The 16,712-nt window shown below is 32.9% G+C and overlaps 1 protein-coding gene across 1 annotated transcript; it reads left to right on the plus strand.

Moving 5' to 3' along the window:
• Positions 1 to 13,941: 13,941 nt before the first annotated feature.
• Positions 13,942 to 14,843, plus strand: LOC110875124. Its single transcript, XM_022123337.2, has one exon. It carries the CDS (start codon positions 14,024 to 14,026, stop codon positions 14,588 to 14,590), a length of 567 nt encoding a protein of 188 aa, XP_021979029.1. The 5' UTR covers positions 13,942 to 14,023; the 3' UTR covers positions 14,591 to 14,843.
• The last annotated feature ends 1,869 nt before the right edge of the window (positions 14,844 to 16,712 follow it).

A 16,712-nucleotide genomic window follows, 5' to 3' on the forward strand; every position in this document is an offset into this window, starting at 1 on the left:
TGTATAGATATTTATTCGAGAGATACACAAATGCTACCGTCTAGGAGATACAGATATTATTACCACTTTAGTTTCTTAGAGTTCCTTGTTGATTTCAATCCTTAGCGAAACTCTCGGTTCACACTCAAGGATTTTAAAGAAACTCTAGACATAATTTGTCTTTGATTGTATTTATATCCATTCACATTTCAACACTACTAAAATATTTACTAATAATATGGTCGCAACTTTAAGATTAAACACATATATTTAACACAGAAAATGCATTACTAAAAGTAAATGTTGGACAATCATCTACGTAATTAACAACTTCGCCTGAAGTAAACAACAAATAGCACTTTATAAAGCAGAACGTTGTCTATATACATTTTCTCTACGTCTTCCAGGGTAAATTAATTGACTATGATTTATAACCAACACTCTAAGAAACGCGAACGTGTTCATGTATCGATTGATTAATAATATTCATCATGCGGGGCACGACTTTACCCATGATACCAGAAAGCAAACTAGGTGGCCGGTCAAACTTTAGGAAAAGGAAAAACACGAGTATATTTAGTTTACAAGAAACACCAACCATAACACATCTTGGTTACAAACTGCATGTACACTTTTTCCATATTTAGATATTAATTAATCACCCACATACACATGTTAAATCATGCTTTGTAACAGCTGGTGCCTCCACACCCTGCAACCTACCCTTATAGCATAAATCGGACTTAGTGACATCATTGGAATTTAGATTAATTGGTGTAAAATATAGTATGAGTACCATTTGTGGTTCAAAAACAAAAACCACCATCAGAATTAAATAGGGACTAAAACTTAGGTGGTTGCATTTAATCACTATCTGATTAGAGACCATATATGAAGTCGTCACGGATTAATGACAAAATTAGACTCTATTTGTTGTCTTAGAATTTGTCACTAGCTGTGTAATGAAAATTGGCTATTAAACTTCGATGTGACGAAACCATGAAAATTGTTAAATTGTAAGAATTAAAATGACAAAGTACTAGAATTGAATTTTGTATTTTGTATTCAGTCTTTATTATATAGAAATAACTTGCAAACTCCTAACGAGGTTTTTTAGATTATCTTTTTTCTTTTGTTTTTAATTAAAACTACTAAAATGGAACAGAGGGAATTTCTTGCCTTCTTGGGTACCCAAGGTACAAAACTTTACAGTTAAAAAGTGAAAAGGAAATTCCAGAAAGAACTTGAAAATATATTTATATCATAACCTCTATTCATCCATAGAAAAACTTGGTTATAAATAATAATAAACTAGGATTGCGACCCGCCGCAATGCGGCGAGGATTCTTTAGTTATAACTAAGTCAATCTAGGACCCGCACGTTATGTTAAACCTGTCAAACGGGGAAAAAATAGACGATGTAAAAACGTTCACCAACACACGGACGTTCTGTCGTGTTAACTCGCAAAATTTAGAACGAAACGTAAAAACGTTAAACCAAAGACGCACGTTGCGATGTGTTAAGTCACAAATTTTAGAACCAAGCAGAAAGCAAAAAATTTGCGGAAAATGAAAACTATAAATGACCAAAGTTGAAAGTAACAAAAGTTATGAGGATAGATTGCAAAAGATAAAAAGTTTTGGGTTAAAAGTAAAATAACAAATAGTTTTGAGTTAAAAGTAATTTATGAAATACTTCTATATGAAAAGTAAAAAAAAAATCAATTTTTTTTTGGAAAACCCCAAAGCCAACGTTACGACAACCATATGCATAACCATTTTTTCTTTGAAAACCCCCCAAAGCACACCTCGCGTTGTGCCAGGGCGTAAAACAGTGTCAAATAGTACTAATGTCACACAACCGTCATCGACCACCAACACTGACTCGACCAAGGATATGCGTGTTGCGACGAACCTGTCAAACATGGAAAAATAGACGTAAAAACGTTGAACCACACATGTACGTTGTGTCGTATTAACTCGAAAAATTTAGAACTATACGTAAAACGAAAATTTGCGAAAGATGAAAATTATAAGTGACAAAAGTTGTGAAGTTAAATTGCAAATAATGAAAAGTTTTAGGTTAAAGTTAAAAAACAAATTATGTATGGTTAAAATTGTAAAAGGTAAAAATCTTTGAGTTAAAAGTAAAAAATAAACTTTTTTTTTGGAAAACACACAAAGCATAATGTACAAGAGATGATGCACAAAGAAGTTACAAAGTTATATATGGAATAATAGTCAATGGTTAAAAAACTGTAGAACCGTAATTAGTGATGCATAAATTGGTCACTATATGGTATTCTCAATTCAGAGTTTCAGACGTACATTTTGTTATAATTAATAGTAAAATAGTTTATTTATTGAAGGTTTACTCGTAGTAAAAAACAAATCATGTCAAAAAGATAAGACTTTACTTAAACTTTTAACGTTGGGGATAGCATTGGCGGAACTAGCCCATTAAATCAGGGGTAACTTAATTTTTTTTTACCGTATAGTCATACAATATTAGAAAAATGATAATAAATTAATAAAGTAAAGCAAATACATAATAGATTTGTACTCTTCTTTTTTCATATATAGCTTGAAATCACTACATCACATTGTCATCTTTTACCTTATAAAAAAATCATTTTCAACCGCAAAAACCATGACATTATTCAAATGGATTATTTTAATATTTGGGCTTTATTAGTTATTACAATTTGAGTTTAATTATCATAAAACTAATTATTTGGGCTTAGTTACTAAAGGTTTTGGGCTTAATGAATGATATCAAGTTTCATAATCTTCTATCATGGGTATCCTCGTATATGTTTAGGGATATCTTATGTATAAAACCGAAACAAAAAATTACACTGCAAATGCGAATACGGGGTTAAGTATACATTGGTCTGTGGGGTAGAATACTAAAATTACTCTTTTGTAGGGACGGACTCACATGGTCCGAGTCGGCGTCTACGAACCTCAGTGTTTTATTAAAAGAATAGTAGAACTCATATGTTAGATTTTTTAAGGACCTTATAAAATAAATTAGTTGGACCCTATAGTATTAAAACACCATAATCACCTATTAAATCTATAATTTGCTTCTTTAAAATGATAAATTGAATGTTAATTTTATTTCACGTTTGCTTACCAAAGGAGTCCTTTGCTTAGCATGTAAATACTTGAAAACAACTTCATTTAAAATATGAAAACGTCTTATATTAACGAAAAAGTTAAGGAAAAAAAAAACAAATCTTTCTCTTGACTTTTAGTGGATTGCAATAATTGAAGAGGAGTGTCTTGGTATAACGGCGTTTGTATATAACGAGGCAGGTGTAAACGTGGTGGGGGGCATTGGTCACAAAACCTGGCTGGCTAAGTAATCCCTTTTTCCCTTCAACGCCTACACTCAAAAATCAAATGGGGACTACTTTTGGTAACACTCACACCACATAATAAACTATTAAACTTATATAGTCCTTGCATTTCAAACAGCTTGATTTTTAAAACCGTAAATTTGGATCACTAATACATCACTAGATTATTATCGTACCGTCATCCCAATCACTACTAGAAAACTACATTTTTTCCTACAAAAGTTTTCTACAAATTTCCCACAACTCAATTTTTTTTACAATTTTCCTACAATTTTTTGACAAAAAAGAAAAACAAAAAAAAACCCAAAACTTTTCCACAAATTTCCTACAAATTTGCCACACAATAAGCATTTGTAGCAATTTCGTCGCAAAATTTATAACCTTTTCGACAAATTTCCGACAAAAATTATAAAGTTTTATATTATTTGTAACTACAACAAAATAAATAATTTGAAAAATATAAAATAGTAAATTTGTCGGAAATTTGTAGCAAATTTACACCAGTTGCTACTAATTTCCTACAAAAAAGTTATTTTATTTGTTATTTATCAATTTAGGAAAAAAAGGAAAATTTTAAAAAATAAATGATAAGTTTGTCGGAAATTTTGTAGCAAATTGACAGTAGTTGCTACAAATTTCCTACAAAAACGTTATTATTCAAAAAATTAAGAAGAAAACATAATTTTAAAAAATAAATGATAAGTTTGTCGGAAATTTTGTAGCAAATTGACAGCAGTTGCTACAAATCTCCTACAAAAACGTTATTATTCAAAAAATTAAGAAGAAAACATAATTTTAAAAAACAAAATATTAAATTTGTCAGAAATTTGTAGCAAATTGACACCAGTTGCTACAAATTTCCTACAAAAAAAGTTATTTTATTTGTTATTTATCGATTTTAGAAAAAAAGATAATTTTTAAAAATAAAATTATAAGTTTGTGAGAAATTTGTAGGAAATTGACACCAATTGCTACAAATTTCCTACAAAAAGGCTATTATTCAACAAATTAAGAAGAAAACATAATTTTAAAAAATAAAATATTAGATTTGCAGGAAATTTGTAGTAAAATGACACCAGTTGATACAAATTTCCTACAAAAAAAAGTTATTTTATTTGTTATTTATCAATTTTAGACATAAATATAATTTTAAAAAAAATAAAATGATAATTTTGTCAGAAATTTGTAGCAAATTTACAACAATTGCTACAAATTTTCTACAAAAAGGCTATTATTCAACAATTTAAGAAGAAAACATAATTTTGAAAAATAAAATGTTAAATTTGTCAGAAATTTGTAGCAAATTGACACAAGTTGCTACATATTTCCTACAAAAAAAAAAGTTATGTTATTATCAATTTTAGAAAAATAGATAATTTTAAAAAATAAAAAATAAATTTGTCGGAAATTTGTAGCAAATTGACACAAGTTGCTACAAATTTCCTACAAAACAGTTGTTTAGTTTGATAAAATGTTAAGTTTGTCGAAAATTTGTAGGAAATGGACATCAGTTGCTACAGATTTCCTACAAAAAGGTTAGTTTATCAATTTTAGACATAAATATAATTTAAAAAAAATAAAATGATAATTTTGTCGGAAATTTGTAGCAAATTTACAACAATTGCTACAAATTTTCTACAAAAAGGCTATTATTCAACAATTTAAGAAGAAAACATAATTTTGAAAAATAAAATGTTAAATTTGTCAGAAATTTGTAGCAAATTGACACAAGTTACTACATATTTCCTACAAAAAAAAAAAGTTATGTTATTATCAATTTTAGAAAAATAGATAATTTTAAAAAATAAAATAATAAATTTGTCGGAAATTTGTAGCAAATTGACACAAGTTGCTACAAATTTCCTACAAAACAGTTGTTTAGTTTGATAAAATGTTAAGTTTGTCGAAAATTTGTAAGAAATGGACATCAGTTGCTACAGATTTCCTACAAAAAGGTTAGTTTAATTTAGAAAATAACATATAATTTAAATTGTAAAATGTCAAATTTGTCGGAAATTTGTGGCAATTGACCCTAGGATTTTGTACTATACTATATCATAGCATACTATACCATATATTATACGGTACTATACTATGTTTTACCATACGATACAATCTTATACAGTACCATATGATACAATCCTACACTACACTACACGACACTATACGACACGACACGACGCAACATGACACGACACTATACTATACGATATAGTATAGTATACTATATTACATTGTGCGATACGATACGGTCCTATACTATACAACACTACACTACACTATACTATACTGTACGATGCTATCATATAATACACAATACTACACTATAATATATTATACCATTATAGTATACGATACTATACTATACTATATTGTAAGATACGATATGATCATATACCATGCTACACTATTGAAGAAACACTGGTCTAATTGATCGGAATCAACTGAACAGGGGGTTTGAATCTGCATAAAAGGGTTTATCTCTACTCATTCGGTTTGTGGGTGACTGATCTTCCCCCTCTCACGATAACTGTAAAACAACCACCATTAGACTCGCCACGGGGAGTGTAACACCCCGTGTTTTCGAATATCAAAGTCAAAGTCAAAGTTTGACCTTTGACTAGTCTATTTTAATTTTTGTATTATGTGGGTAAGTGTTATTTAATTAAAGTGATCGAATATTTATCTATGCGAACCGATTATCGACTTTGAATAGCAGGAAGTAACAATGCGATAAAGTTAATCAATCAATAATCAAGCTAATCAAATCATCATCGAACTCGAAACTCGAATTATGCGAACATTAGTGTTGTTATACGTGTGTGTGTGCCTTATGTGTTATTTGTGCGTGTTTACTTTACGTTGTTATGTGTGGTAATCAATCGAATCAAATCTAAACTCGAAAAGCAATCGAACTCAATCGAAATCGACATCGAAACGTGAATTATAGATGCTTATGTTAGATATAGTAGTTGGGACTGAAAGTAATTTGACTAGGAAACTCTGTCGTATTCATATCATCCTCCATTGAAATCGAAATATCAAAAGTCGTCGCAAAACACTCGAAGACAGGCCACTGATCGAACAGGAACATGCAGATCGAACACCCCAACCGATCGAACATGCTATTTGATCGAGCAGGCCGTTCGGTCAGGATATCCGTCCGATCGGTTAGCACTTTCCCCTTTGGGAAGTCTATAAATAGGGCTGTCATTGTCATCTTTACCACTTTTGGAAAGCTCTGACCGACCAGCTCTTGTTCTTCACCTTTTCTCAGATTTCTCTCAACTCCGGTAAGTTTTCACTCTAATTCTTATACATTTTTTATCAATGCACGATTCTACACCTTTCTATCTTCCAAAACTTGATTTCTAACCGTGAAATCACCAAGATCTAAGTGTTCTTGGGTGATGTCATCATGGTGTTCTTGAAGAACATCATGTTTTGGCCTCATTCAACCATGAATAGCTTAGATCTAACCGATTTCCACATAAATAAACTAAAATCTATCATAGATCTAAACATTTCACGGTGTGAAAGATTGAAAGACAGATTTTCCGACTTTTTTTCAACTCTTTTACACTCAACACCTTCAAACCAGTAGAAACGGAGCTTGAACCAGCTCACTAATCATTATAGCAACCACGTGGTTCAAGATTCGGATTATAACTACGAGGTTCACCGATTTCGGGTTAAACGCCAAACTACCGTTCCGAACAGTTCACCTGCCGGACTTGGGTGATTCCTGTCCAAACAGGGGAAACCAGTAAGAACGAAAGTTCCATGGTTCAACTCGTTGTCAAACTACCTCGATATAACGTCAAAATATCAAAACAGCCAAGTGTTAGACGACAGGCCAACCAGGTCAGAATGCTGGCCGAACGGCTCGGCTATCCGAACGAACAGCCTAACCGATCGGACCTACACAAAGCCAAGTGTCTCACGTATCCTCCATTCCCTTTTTGATTAATATATCGTGTCTACACAAAGTCAATGTTGTCTCACATGTGCCACTATTAGGGTATCCGGAGTGGTGATCGACAAAACTCGGTAAACGAGTTTACCGATGCGGTAAACCACCGACAGCAAGATGTTTACCGATTTTGACTTGTTTGTGCGGTGATGCCATGCCGATGCGGGGAGGGAGGATAAGAGAGAGGGTGGGGGGGGGGGTGTGGGGTGGGGTCCATTTCAATCTCAACCAATTACACCTTTTTCTTTTTTTTTTAATAGTTTACCACTTCACCAAGTATTTAACCATTTACATAATACATTCTCATTGGTTGATTTTTTAGTTTGCCATTCTTAAGTGTCTAACTAGTCCTTATGCCCTTCTAATTTAATGGAAAATCAAAAGAAATGACAAACTTACACCTTTGGATCGTCAACCTTGTGGCCCACCCTTTCAAGCCCTAATTGAAAATAATTGAAAACATTCCCGCTTCTAATGGCTCACTGTCTCCCCTTTCCCGCTACTCATTCCAGCCCTAATCTTCCCAACAAAGAAATCGACCAGCCATGAGTAGGCGACGACGAAGATAGAAGCCAGAAGCTGCGTTCCAGACGGTGGTTTCAGTCGGCGCTTCAAACTGTGAAACCGGTAAGTTGACCTAATCCCAATCTCGTAAACTCTAAGTCCCTAACTTTCATGGTAGTTTTGTAAAACCTAAATTTGAGTGAAATTGTGAAATTTATTTAGTTTTTTTTTTGCTACTATAAGTGTTTTTTGTTACTATTAGTGTATAAATATGAAACTTATTAGTGTTTTTGCTGAAGTGTTGGATAAAAAATCGAATGCCGGACATATTTTGATGAATTTCTGCACATCCCAGCTAAATTTTGTCGGTAGAATATGATAATTTTATGATTTTAGTTGATCTGTTGCTATCTAACCAAGATTTCGGTCATACGACTACCACTAAAAAAATATGCTCAACTGTTATAAGGAAAGAGGCATGAAAGTGTTGGATTATGTTTTTCTTTCTGTATAATCTATGTTCAGCATCCTAGATCTAAGCATTCTAGTTAGGAATAGCATGTGATACTTTACAGGTACTGAAAGCAACATTTTTGTGTTAAGACTATGGGGTATGGGGCGGGGGTTGGGGCGTGAGTTGGGTACAAACGCCCAAGTCACCACCCCGGGTGGGCTTGGGTTTCGGCGTGGCCCCTTGGGCGGGGGTTTCAGCCCGGGTGGGCTTGGGTTTCGGCGTGGCCCCTTGGGCGGGGGTTTCAGCCCGGGTGGGCTTGGGTTTCGGCGTGGCCTCTTGTTTAGTTATTTTTTTGGGTGTTTGTACCAAAATTGTGTTGTTTGGATCCAGATTTGAAGGTTAGATCTGAATGATTCAGATATAGCTTTATTCTTTCTGCACTATTTTTAGTTTTTGCCCAAAAGTTCCCTTCATACAAAACTTTTGGATTTGGATCAGGATGAGGTGATATGAAAAGAGAATAACAAGCACAACTGCCACCAGCAACCAACGATAACAAAGTATACATATACAATATGTTTATACCCAATATGATCTAGTACAATTAGAAACTCAGATCTTGCTATTGTATGGATTCCTTTTGCTCAGTTGGTATTCGGTATATACACTACTACAATTCAACTTATATGCATGAGAATAGAGTTTACGGCTTTAAATTTGAAGTTATATGGTTAACATTGTTGATGAATCTCATGAATCATGATTTGAAATTCATGGTTACTTGTTTTAAGATGGAATAATTTGTTGTAAAGATGGCACTTTTATGTTCTTGCTTGCCTCTCATAAAAAGTCTACTTGGCGTGATACATAAAGTAATTGTAGTTTTAGTTAAAACAGTAGGTTTGTGTACAGGAGTTGCTTCCTACCTTTACACCAGTAGTCTAACTATGCTTAATTTAAGCCAATTGCCAATATTTAAACATTTTTATCAGTTATGTTTGGTAGAATTTGATTAATTTATGATACAGTAGTTATTTAATAACAAGTTGGCTTGGTTTAAAAAAGCGCGCTTGAGGCGATGAAGCGATGAAGCGATCGGAAAAACGCTTTTTTGGCTCTGAAGCGATGCATTACATGAAGCGACCTGAAGCGAGCTTTAAGCGGTGAAGCGTTGAAGCTGTGAAGCGACGCTCCAGCCAATCAGGTCACCATTTGGGCCATTTTTTAAGCCCAACAGTCTTTACAAGGTACATATCGACCTTATAGCGACGATATAGCGACTTCCTATGTGAAATCCGGCGACAAATTCCGGCGACGGAGTTGCTTTCAGCCGGAAACCAGGAAGAAGGGGGAAGAAGAAGAGAGATGCGGACGGTGACGGCTGCGTATATGTATTTTAGGTTTTTAGGGTTTTTATAAGTTAAGGTTTTTAAACATTTAACCCCTCTTATCTTTCATTAGTTTACATTCAGTCCCTAAAACTTCTAACTTTTTACTTAAAAAGTGTAAAGATAGTTTGTCTATTTAAACATTTAACCCCCTCTATCTTCAGTGGTTTACATTTGGTCCTTAAACTTTTTAATTTATGCATAAAAGTACAAAATTAACATTATAAAATACATATATATAATATGGATAGCTATTTTTTATACATATATATAAAATTAACATTATATATAATTATATATAATATGGAGCGCTTCGTATACGTGAAGCTCTCGCTTCGCGCTTGAAGCTTCGCTTAAAGCTTTTGGAACCAAAACGCTTCGGAGCGCTTCGCGCTTTTTTAAACCAAGCAAGTTGGCAGTCTTGATTATGCAGCTCCTATGGGTAAATCTTATCATGGTCACACTCGGTGCACTTGCTCTAGCTACTAAGCTGCCCACAGGTCACCTAAGACTATGGGGTATAGGGCGGGGGTTGGGGCGTGGGTTGGGTACAAACGCCCAAGTCACCACCCCGGGTGGGCTTGGGTTTCGGCGTGGCCCTTTGGGCGGGGGTTTCAGCCCGGGCGTTGGGCGGGGCTAGCGGTCTTCCGTGGTCGGCTCTCGTTGCCTCATTGGCTGGGTTGGCTAGGCTATAGGTGGCTAGGCTTTTTTTTTTAATTTTGTGTGTATTTTTATAATAATTGAAAAAAAAATTATAACACGTGGCCAACCCACGCGGGCTAGCCACGCCCCGCCATACTGACCCAACATGCAACTGACCAGCGGTGCCCCTCGAAGTCCACGTGTTAACCCATGCCCCAAACACCCGTCCCACCATACCCCACAGTCTAATGTATACATATATTGCAGGGATTAGACGGTTAGCACTTTCTGTCCACGCACATATTAGTTGCTGTAGTGGTGGCAGCTTTGACCCATTTGATTGGGTCAATTCGAGGTATGTTTTATCTTTCTACAAAAAATCCATAAAAATAAAAAAGATATTGCCTTAAAATGAACCTGGTCAAAAGTCATCCAAATTTATTGTGCAAAGCTCATCCTTTATGGAGATTCATCGTTTGCCAATCTAACTCCTAGGATACTAAAGCCTGTTGATGAACTTTTTGTTGATTTTAAGGTATTTTAATTTGGTGTACTCTAGCCCTACTCTTGTGACACTTTTATTTCATCAAAGTGAGATCGACCAACCATTTGTGTATAAATACTTTGCAAGTTCGAATTCCAAGCTACAGATTTTATAAATCTCGATTAAAAGAAGAGACTTTATGAAAACAATTGATGAATTAAAACTGGTTGGGATTACCAACCTTCTTGCTCGTATTTGTTCTGCTTGATGGTTTTTAAGTTTCCTCTGTTATGTACAACTATAGTGGTTCGTTTTAAGTCATAGGAATTTGATATCGGGGGTTGAGCTTTTTGTTTGGTTTCAGGTACAAAGGGTTTCAGGTAATAGGGCGAACTGGAAATTAAAAGGTATTAAACGTGATTCTGACGGAAATTGATAATATGATTGGACTGTAGATCGCCCCTGCTGATTTAGAGGATGTTCTAGCAACTCATCCAGCCATTCTTGACGCTGCAGTAACAGGGTGAGTGACTAATTTCTTCCTAATCTTGAAATCAGTATTTTGTAATTACACAATGTTAGAGCTTTCACATCCTATCAATCATTTTTTACCATATAATTACACTAAAAACAACTATCTTTTATCTCTTCTTTCAATTAATTAATATTTTTTGATAACTATGGTTTGACCGAATCAAATGGTATTTTGAACGTTAGAGTTTGATCCTGATAAGGAGGACGATGTGGACCCTTTTTTTTTTGTTGATCCTGGACCGATTCGAAATTCGTTCTGATCCGGAACCATTTCAACCAGAACCTATTTGCAAATAACTTGTGTCCAAGATCTTTGTTTATTTCTATTATTTCTATTTGTTTATTTCTGTTATTTATGGTTCATATTGTATTCCAATAATTATTGGTTGTTTACTCTTGGTGACTTAGTGATTGGAAGATCGGGAAGCTTTACAAATAAGACAATTTGCATCATCTAGTTGAGACTTATAAGGTTAGTTCTTTTGATACCCCAACTTATGTGATGTAGAAATATTTATTATATAACTGTCATAATTTATTAAAATAATTAAGTACAAATAAATAACAACATTTTAATATGATATTTCATTTTTTAATATGTATGTGTGTTTGTATTTTGTTATAAGGGATTTTTACGTTGTTAGTTAGATTTTTGTAGGGTCGCGTTGATCGACCTGTTCGGGTTGATATGTGATGATTACGGTTTTATAATTTTCAGCTTCAAAAAGTTCAGGCGGAACTAGAAAGAGAACGTGAGGCCTGACAAAAATAGAAGCTCGTTTCGAACTATTTCAACAAGAGCGTGAAAAAGAGTGGGCCGACCAAGACGCATGGCGAAAAAATATGGAAGAAATGGTGAAAAACATCGGAAAGAAGTAAACAAAGCTCTCGTTTTGTTAAGTATTGGAATGTTGGATTAGTTTTGAATCAAAAAACTTGCTCTTAATTTGGATTTTTTGTTTGTTTTGGAATGTTTTAGAATCTTGCTTGTTGCAAATGTTTTGGAATTTTTATAATTTTGCTTGCTGCAATTTTTTTAGAATGTTTTATATTTTGCTACATTTTTTATACAAAAAAAAAACGGTTTTTTTTAATTTAGATATTGTTATTTTGTCACAAATCTGTCGCAAAAAATTGTAGGAATTTTGCCGCAAATCTTAATTTCTAAGTTGTAGGAAATTTGTAGCTGCATTAAAAAATATATTTTTTATTCGTAGGAAATTTGTCGCAAACTGTTTTGATAACTTTGTAGGAAATTTGTTGGAAACCGTTAATTTTGTAGATAATTCGTAGCAAATTGTTTAGAGAAAATTTATAAATTTGTAGGAAACTTGTGGAAAGTTTTGTAGCAATTTTTGTGGCAAGAAAGTTTTATAATTTGTAGGAATTTTGTCGCAGATAAATTTTATAATTTGTAGGAATTTTGTCGCAAGAAAGTTTTATATTTTGTAGGAATTTTGTCGCAAGAAAGTTTTATATTTTGTAGGAATTTTGTCGCAAGAAAGTTTTATATTTTGTAGGAATTTTGTCGAGAAAATAAAAGATTATGAATATTTTTTTTAATAATGTTATTAATTTTAAAATTAAAATATCATAAAATAATATACAAAAAAGGCAAAAACGTGGAAGAATTGTCGGAATTTTGTAAGAAGAGCGATTTGTCAGTATTTTGTAGGAAATTTTGCGACGAGAGATTTTGTAGGAATTTTGTAGCAGATTTTGTCGTATTTTTGTAGCTAATCCAGTTACCCACAAGTTTATTTCCTATGAATTTTTTTGTAGGAAATTTGTGGGTAAGGCCAATTTCAGACAAATTTGCTACAAATTTGGTTGTCACAAACTTGACAATTTTCTAGTAGTGAATAATCTTGAAAAAAATCACCTTATGAGAATCGAATGCAGAACCTAACGCCTTATTCTACCCTAAGATACCATTAGGTTATAATTTGATGATCAACACACAAAATAAACTTATTATAAATTATAAGTTATGTATCACGTTTAAAGTAATCCTGTTTATGACACTATTATCTGTTTAAATTATATTTTGTATTGATTAATGGTCGAGTATATATAAGCAATGACAATAAAATCCTGAGATTGTTTGGAATTTGTAGTTTTGTTAATTGTTATTGGAGCATGTGCCTTGTAAAGATAAAATTGGATATATAGTTTTATCCAAAGAATACGAAAGTATAGCATTGCATACAAAGCATTGTAAAGAAACCATGTTTGGCTTATATGAATTTAAGGTAAATCTTAATCTATTCTCACATGACTATGATCTTATCCAATCCAAACTCCTCAATCTATCCATCAATAATTGCTCATACAAATAATTGAAAGCAGTTCACAGTAATAAACTAATTAAAGCTGCCAAATATAACATAGTTGTTATTATTTTATCTCAATAAAAATATGAAAATTATATAACAAAAAGATGCACATATTTTAATTCCTTACACTTTTACTTTTTAGAGTCTTTTCTAATAAAATATAAAATAATGAAACCACCACCAAGTCGGGTTAACTTAACATCAAAGGACAACCTACGTGTCTTCAATTCCCACACCTTTAAATACCCTTGTTTCACACCCTTCATGATAATTCATCAACACAAATATTTCTCTCATTTCGACCAACTCTTCAACAAATCTTACACTTTGATAAAGAAATCAAGAAACATTCACACATTAAAAAATGGAACAAAATCTACCAGCTTTAGTGAAAAAAGTGTGGAACTTGGTGCGTGTGGTTTACTTCATGCTAAGAAAAAGCATCTCCAAGAGAAAAATATTGATGGACCTCAACATGATGATTAAACGTGGCAAGATCGCCGGTAAGGCGTTGCAAAATCTTATGTTCAACCACCACCACCACCACCACCACAACTGGGCCGCGTTAACAACGAACCGCCGCCCCCACCACCTCTCCTCCCCTTCCCCACCACCAAGTGAGTGCGAGTTTAGCTGCACTACTAGCCCTGTCAATACTAACTACACATTGTCTCCGTTTTCCAAGAAACCCGTGGAGCATGCAGTGCTGAAGGCCATGGAGATGGTTAATCACAGTGAGACGGCTTCACCAGCCCTGCCTGGGTTCGGGAGGAGCCCGGTGGTTAGGCAACTAAGAGTTACGGACTCTCCGTTTCCGTTGGGTAGTGTGGATGAGGACAACCATGTGGATGAGGCGGCGGAGAAGTTCATAAGCCAGTTTTACAACGACTTGCGACGACAGAATACCAAGGCGTCGTTTAGTTCGCCTTGAATTCGCAGAGGCAGAACCAGAGGAGTCAAGAGGGTCCGTTGTCCCTAAACCAGAGAAAAGAGTGTTATGATGAGTGATGACCTCGATAATAAAACTTGTGATTATGAATTGGTATAGAGGCCTTTTATTAGTTCTTGTTTTCAACTTACAAGTGAATTTTAGATGGAGCTTGTAATAGTTATTTTTAAGAGATTGGTGTACATTACAATCTTGTATATTATTACACAAAATAATAATAAAATAAAGTTGGACATACTAAGTTGTATAACTTACAAAAAAAAAGTTGTATAACTGCTAGTTTCTGGGTGATCGATATTTCTAGAAGGTTCTTAGAGACTGTAAGTTGTATAACTGCTAGTTGTTACTCTAATTGTTATGTTTTCAATTGCAAACTAAAAATATAAAGATCATAAATCGAGACTAGCTAATTATGCTGAAGTTAAAAAAATAAATATTACATGTTAGAGTATGCATGTGTGCTAGTCGAAAACATTGCCGATAATTAATTTAGGCTTCTATTATTCTTACACCCATAAATCTTATTTTTACACCCTTTTTCATTCCAATTCTTTCTATGTATGTCTATGTATGTATAGAGAGAGATAGAGAGAAGTAATGTGTGAATATTAACTCCCTTAATTTAGGGCATGTTTGGCTAAGCTTTTCCAACCAACTTATTGACTTAATCAAAAAGCCAATAAGGAGTTTTAGTGTTTACCAAATGCAAAAGTCCTTTTCAAAATGACTTTTTGAGAAGGAGAAAAAGTTATCAAAAAGTCATTTTTGAAAAGTTAGAATGTTGTGACTTTTTGAACTAACTTATTGACTTATTAGCTTTTAGTCATTTTACATCAATAAGCAAAGCCAAACACTTTTTAAAAAACAACTTATTGACTTATTGGCTTTTCCCACCCCATAAGCTAATCCAAACACTTTTTTTAAAAACTCCATATCAAAAAGTTAACACTCAATAAGTTCTTTTCCCAAAAGTCCTTTTTAACTTAAATAAGCTTAGCCAAACATGCCCTTAATGTTTTGAGAAATGTCGATTTCAAGTCTAAATTTTCAAAATTTAAATTTCTATAATATGTTTAATGTAAAAAATGAGTCTTAACATAAAAAATACACTTAACGTACGAATTGAAGGAGAAATCTTTTTTTCCCTACTAAAGTTTAGTGACGTTTAATTGTAAAATGTAAAAAAAAAAAAAATCATAATTTTACTGTAGTAGAGTAATTTTGTAGAGTAATTGCAATTATAATTACTCTATAATTTTATAGAGTAATAATTATAATCACTTTACAAAATTACATAATTACTCTATTAGTGTAAAATCAATATTTTTTTTGGATTCATAGACTATAAAACGTGCTTAATAAGTAGGAGAAAATTTTCAAAAAAAAAAAAAATCTGCTTCACTTCTTTATTTTATATGTTAAAACTCATTTGTACAATAACTTAACCCTATATATTTGACAGAAAATTATCGAAAAAAACTCCCATTAATGTTCATACATGGTTTCTTTATTGATATAAAGGTATAAAATAACAATATTTTCACAAGCAAAATTACATGAATGGTTCGTATTACATGTTCATAATGTAAGTTTTCTTTTTTCAAAAAAAAAATTACATATATGTCTTTAGTGTCCATCAAAAGATAACATGTTAAGTCATTTACCAATATACGGTAAGAAATCTAGACTGATATGAAATGCTATTAACCAAAAAAAAAACAAAAAAAAAAAAAAAAAAAAAACTAATGTAACATCATAACACCCTTCCTTTGTCTTTTCTTAGGCTGTATGAGGTGGGATAAAGCCTCTAAAAAATTTATCACGACACATCAGCGTTATGTGTGTGTCACATTAACAGGGAACTTTATTCTTAACTTTCACAATGTAGGAATCAACCTCAACCTTTTTACAACTATGTTTAAAAGAAGGCAAAACAAATGATATGTTATAGTGTATATTAGTTTCTTGAACTTTTATATAGTGTATATTAGTCTCTTGAACTTTTATAATAAACATTCTTAATTATTGTACTTTTCAATTAATTTAATTTTTTTAAATAACTTTCTGAAAAAAGTCACTTTGATTAAAAACGCAACACCTAGCA

The sequence above is a fragment of the Helianthus annuus genome, chromosome 9 (genome assembly GCF_002127325.2).
Source record: "Helianthus annuus cultivar XRQ/B chromosome 9, HanXRQr2.0-SUNRISE, whole genome shotgun sequence".
NCBI lineage: Eukaryota > Viridiplantae > Streptophyta > Magnoliopsida > Asterales > Asteraceae > Helianthus > Helianthus annuus.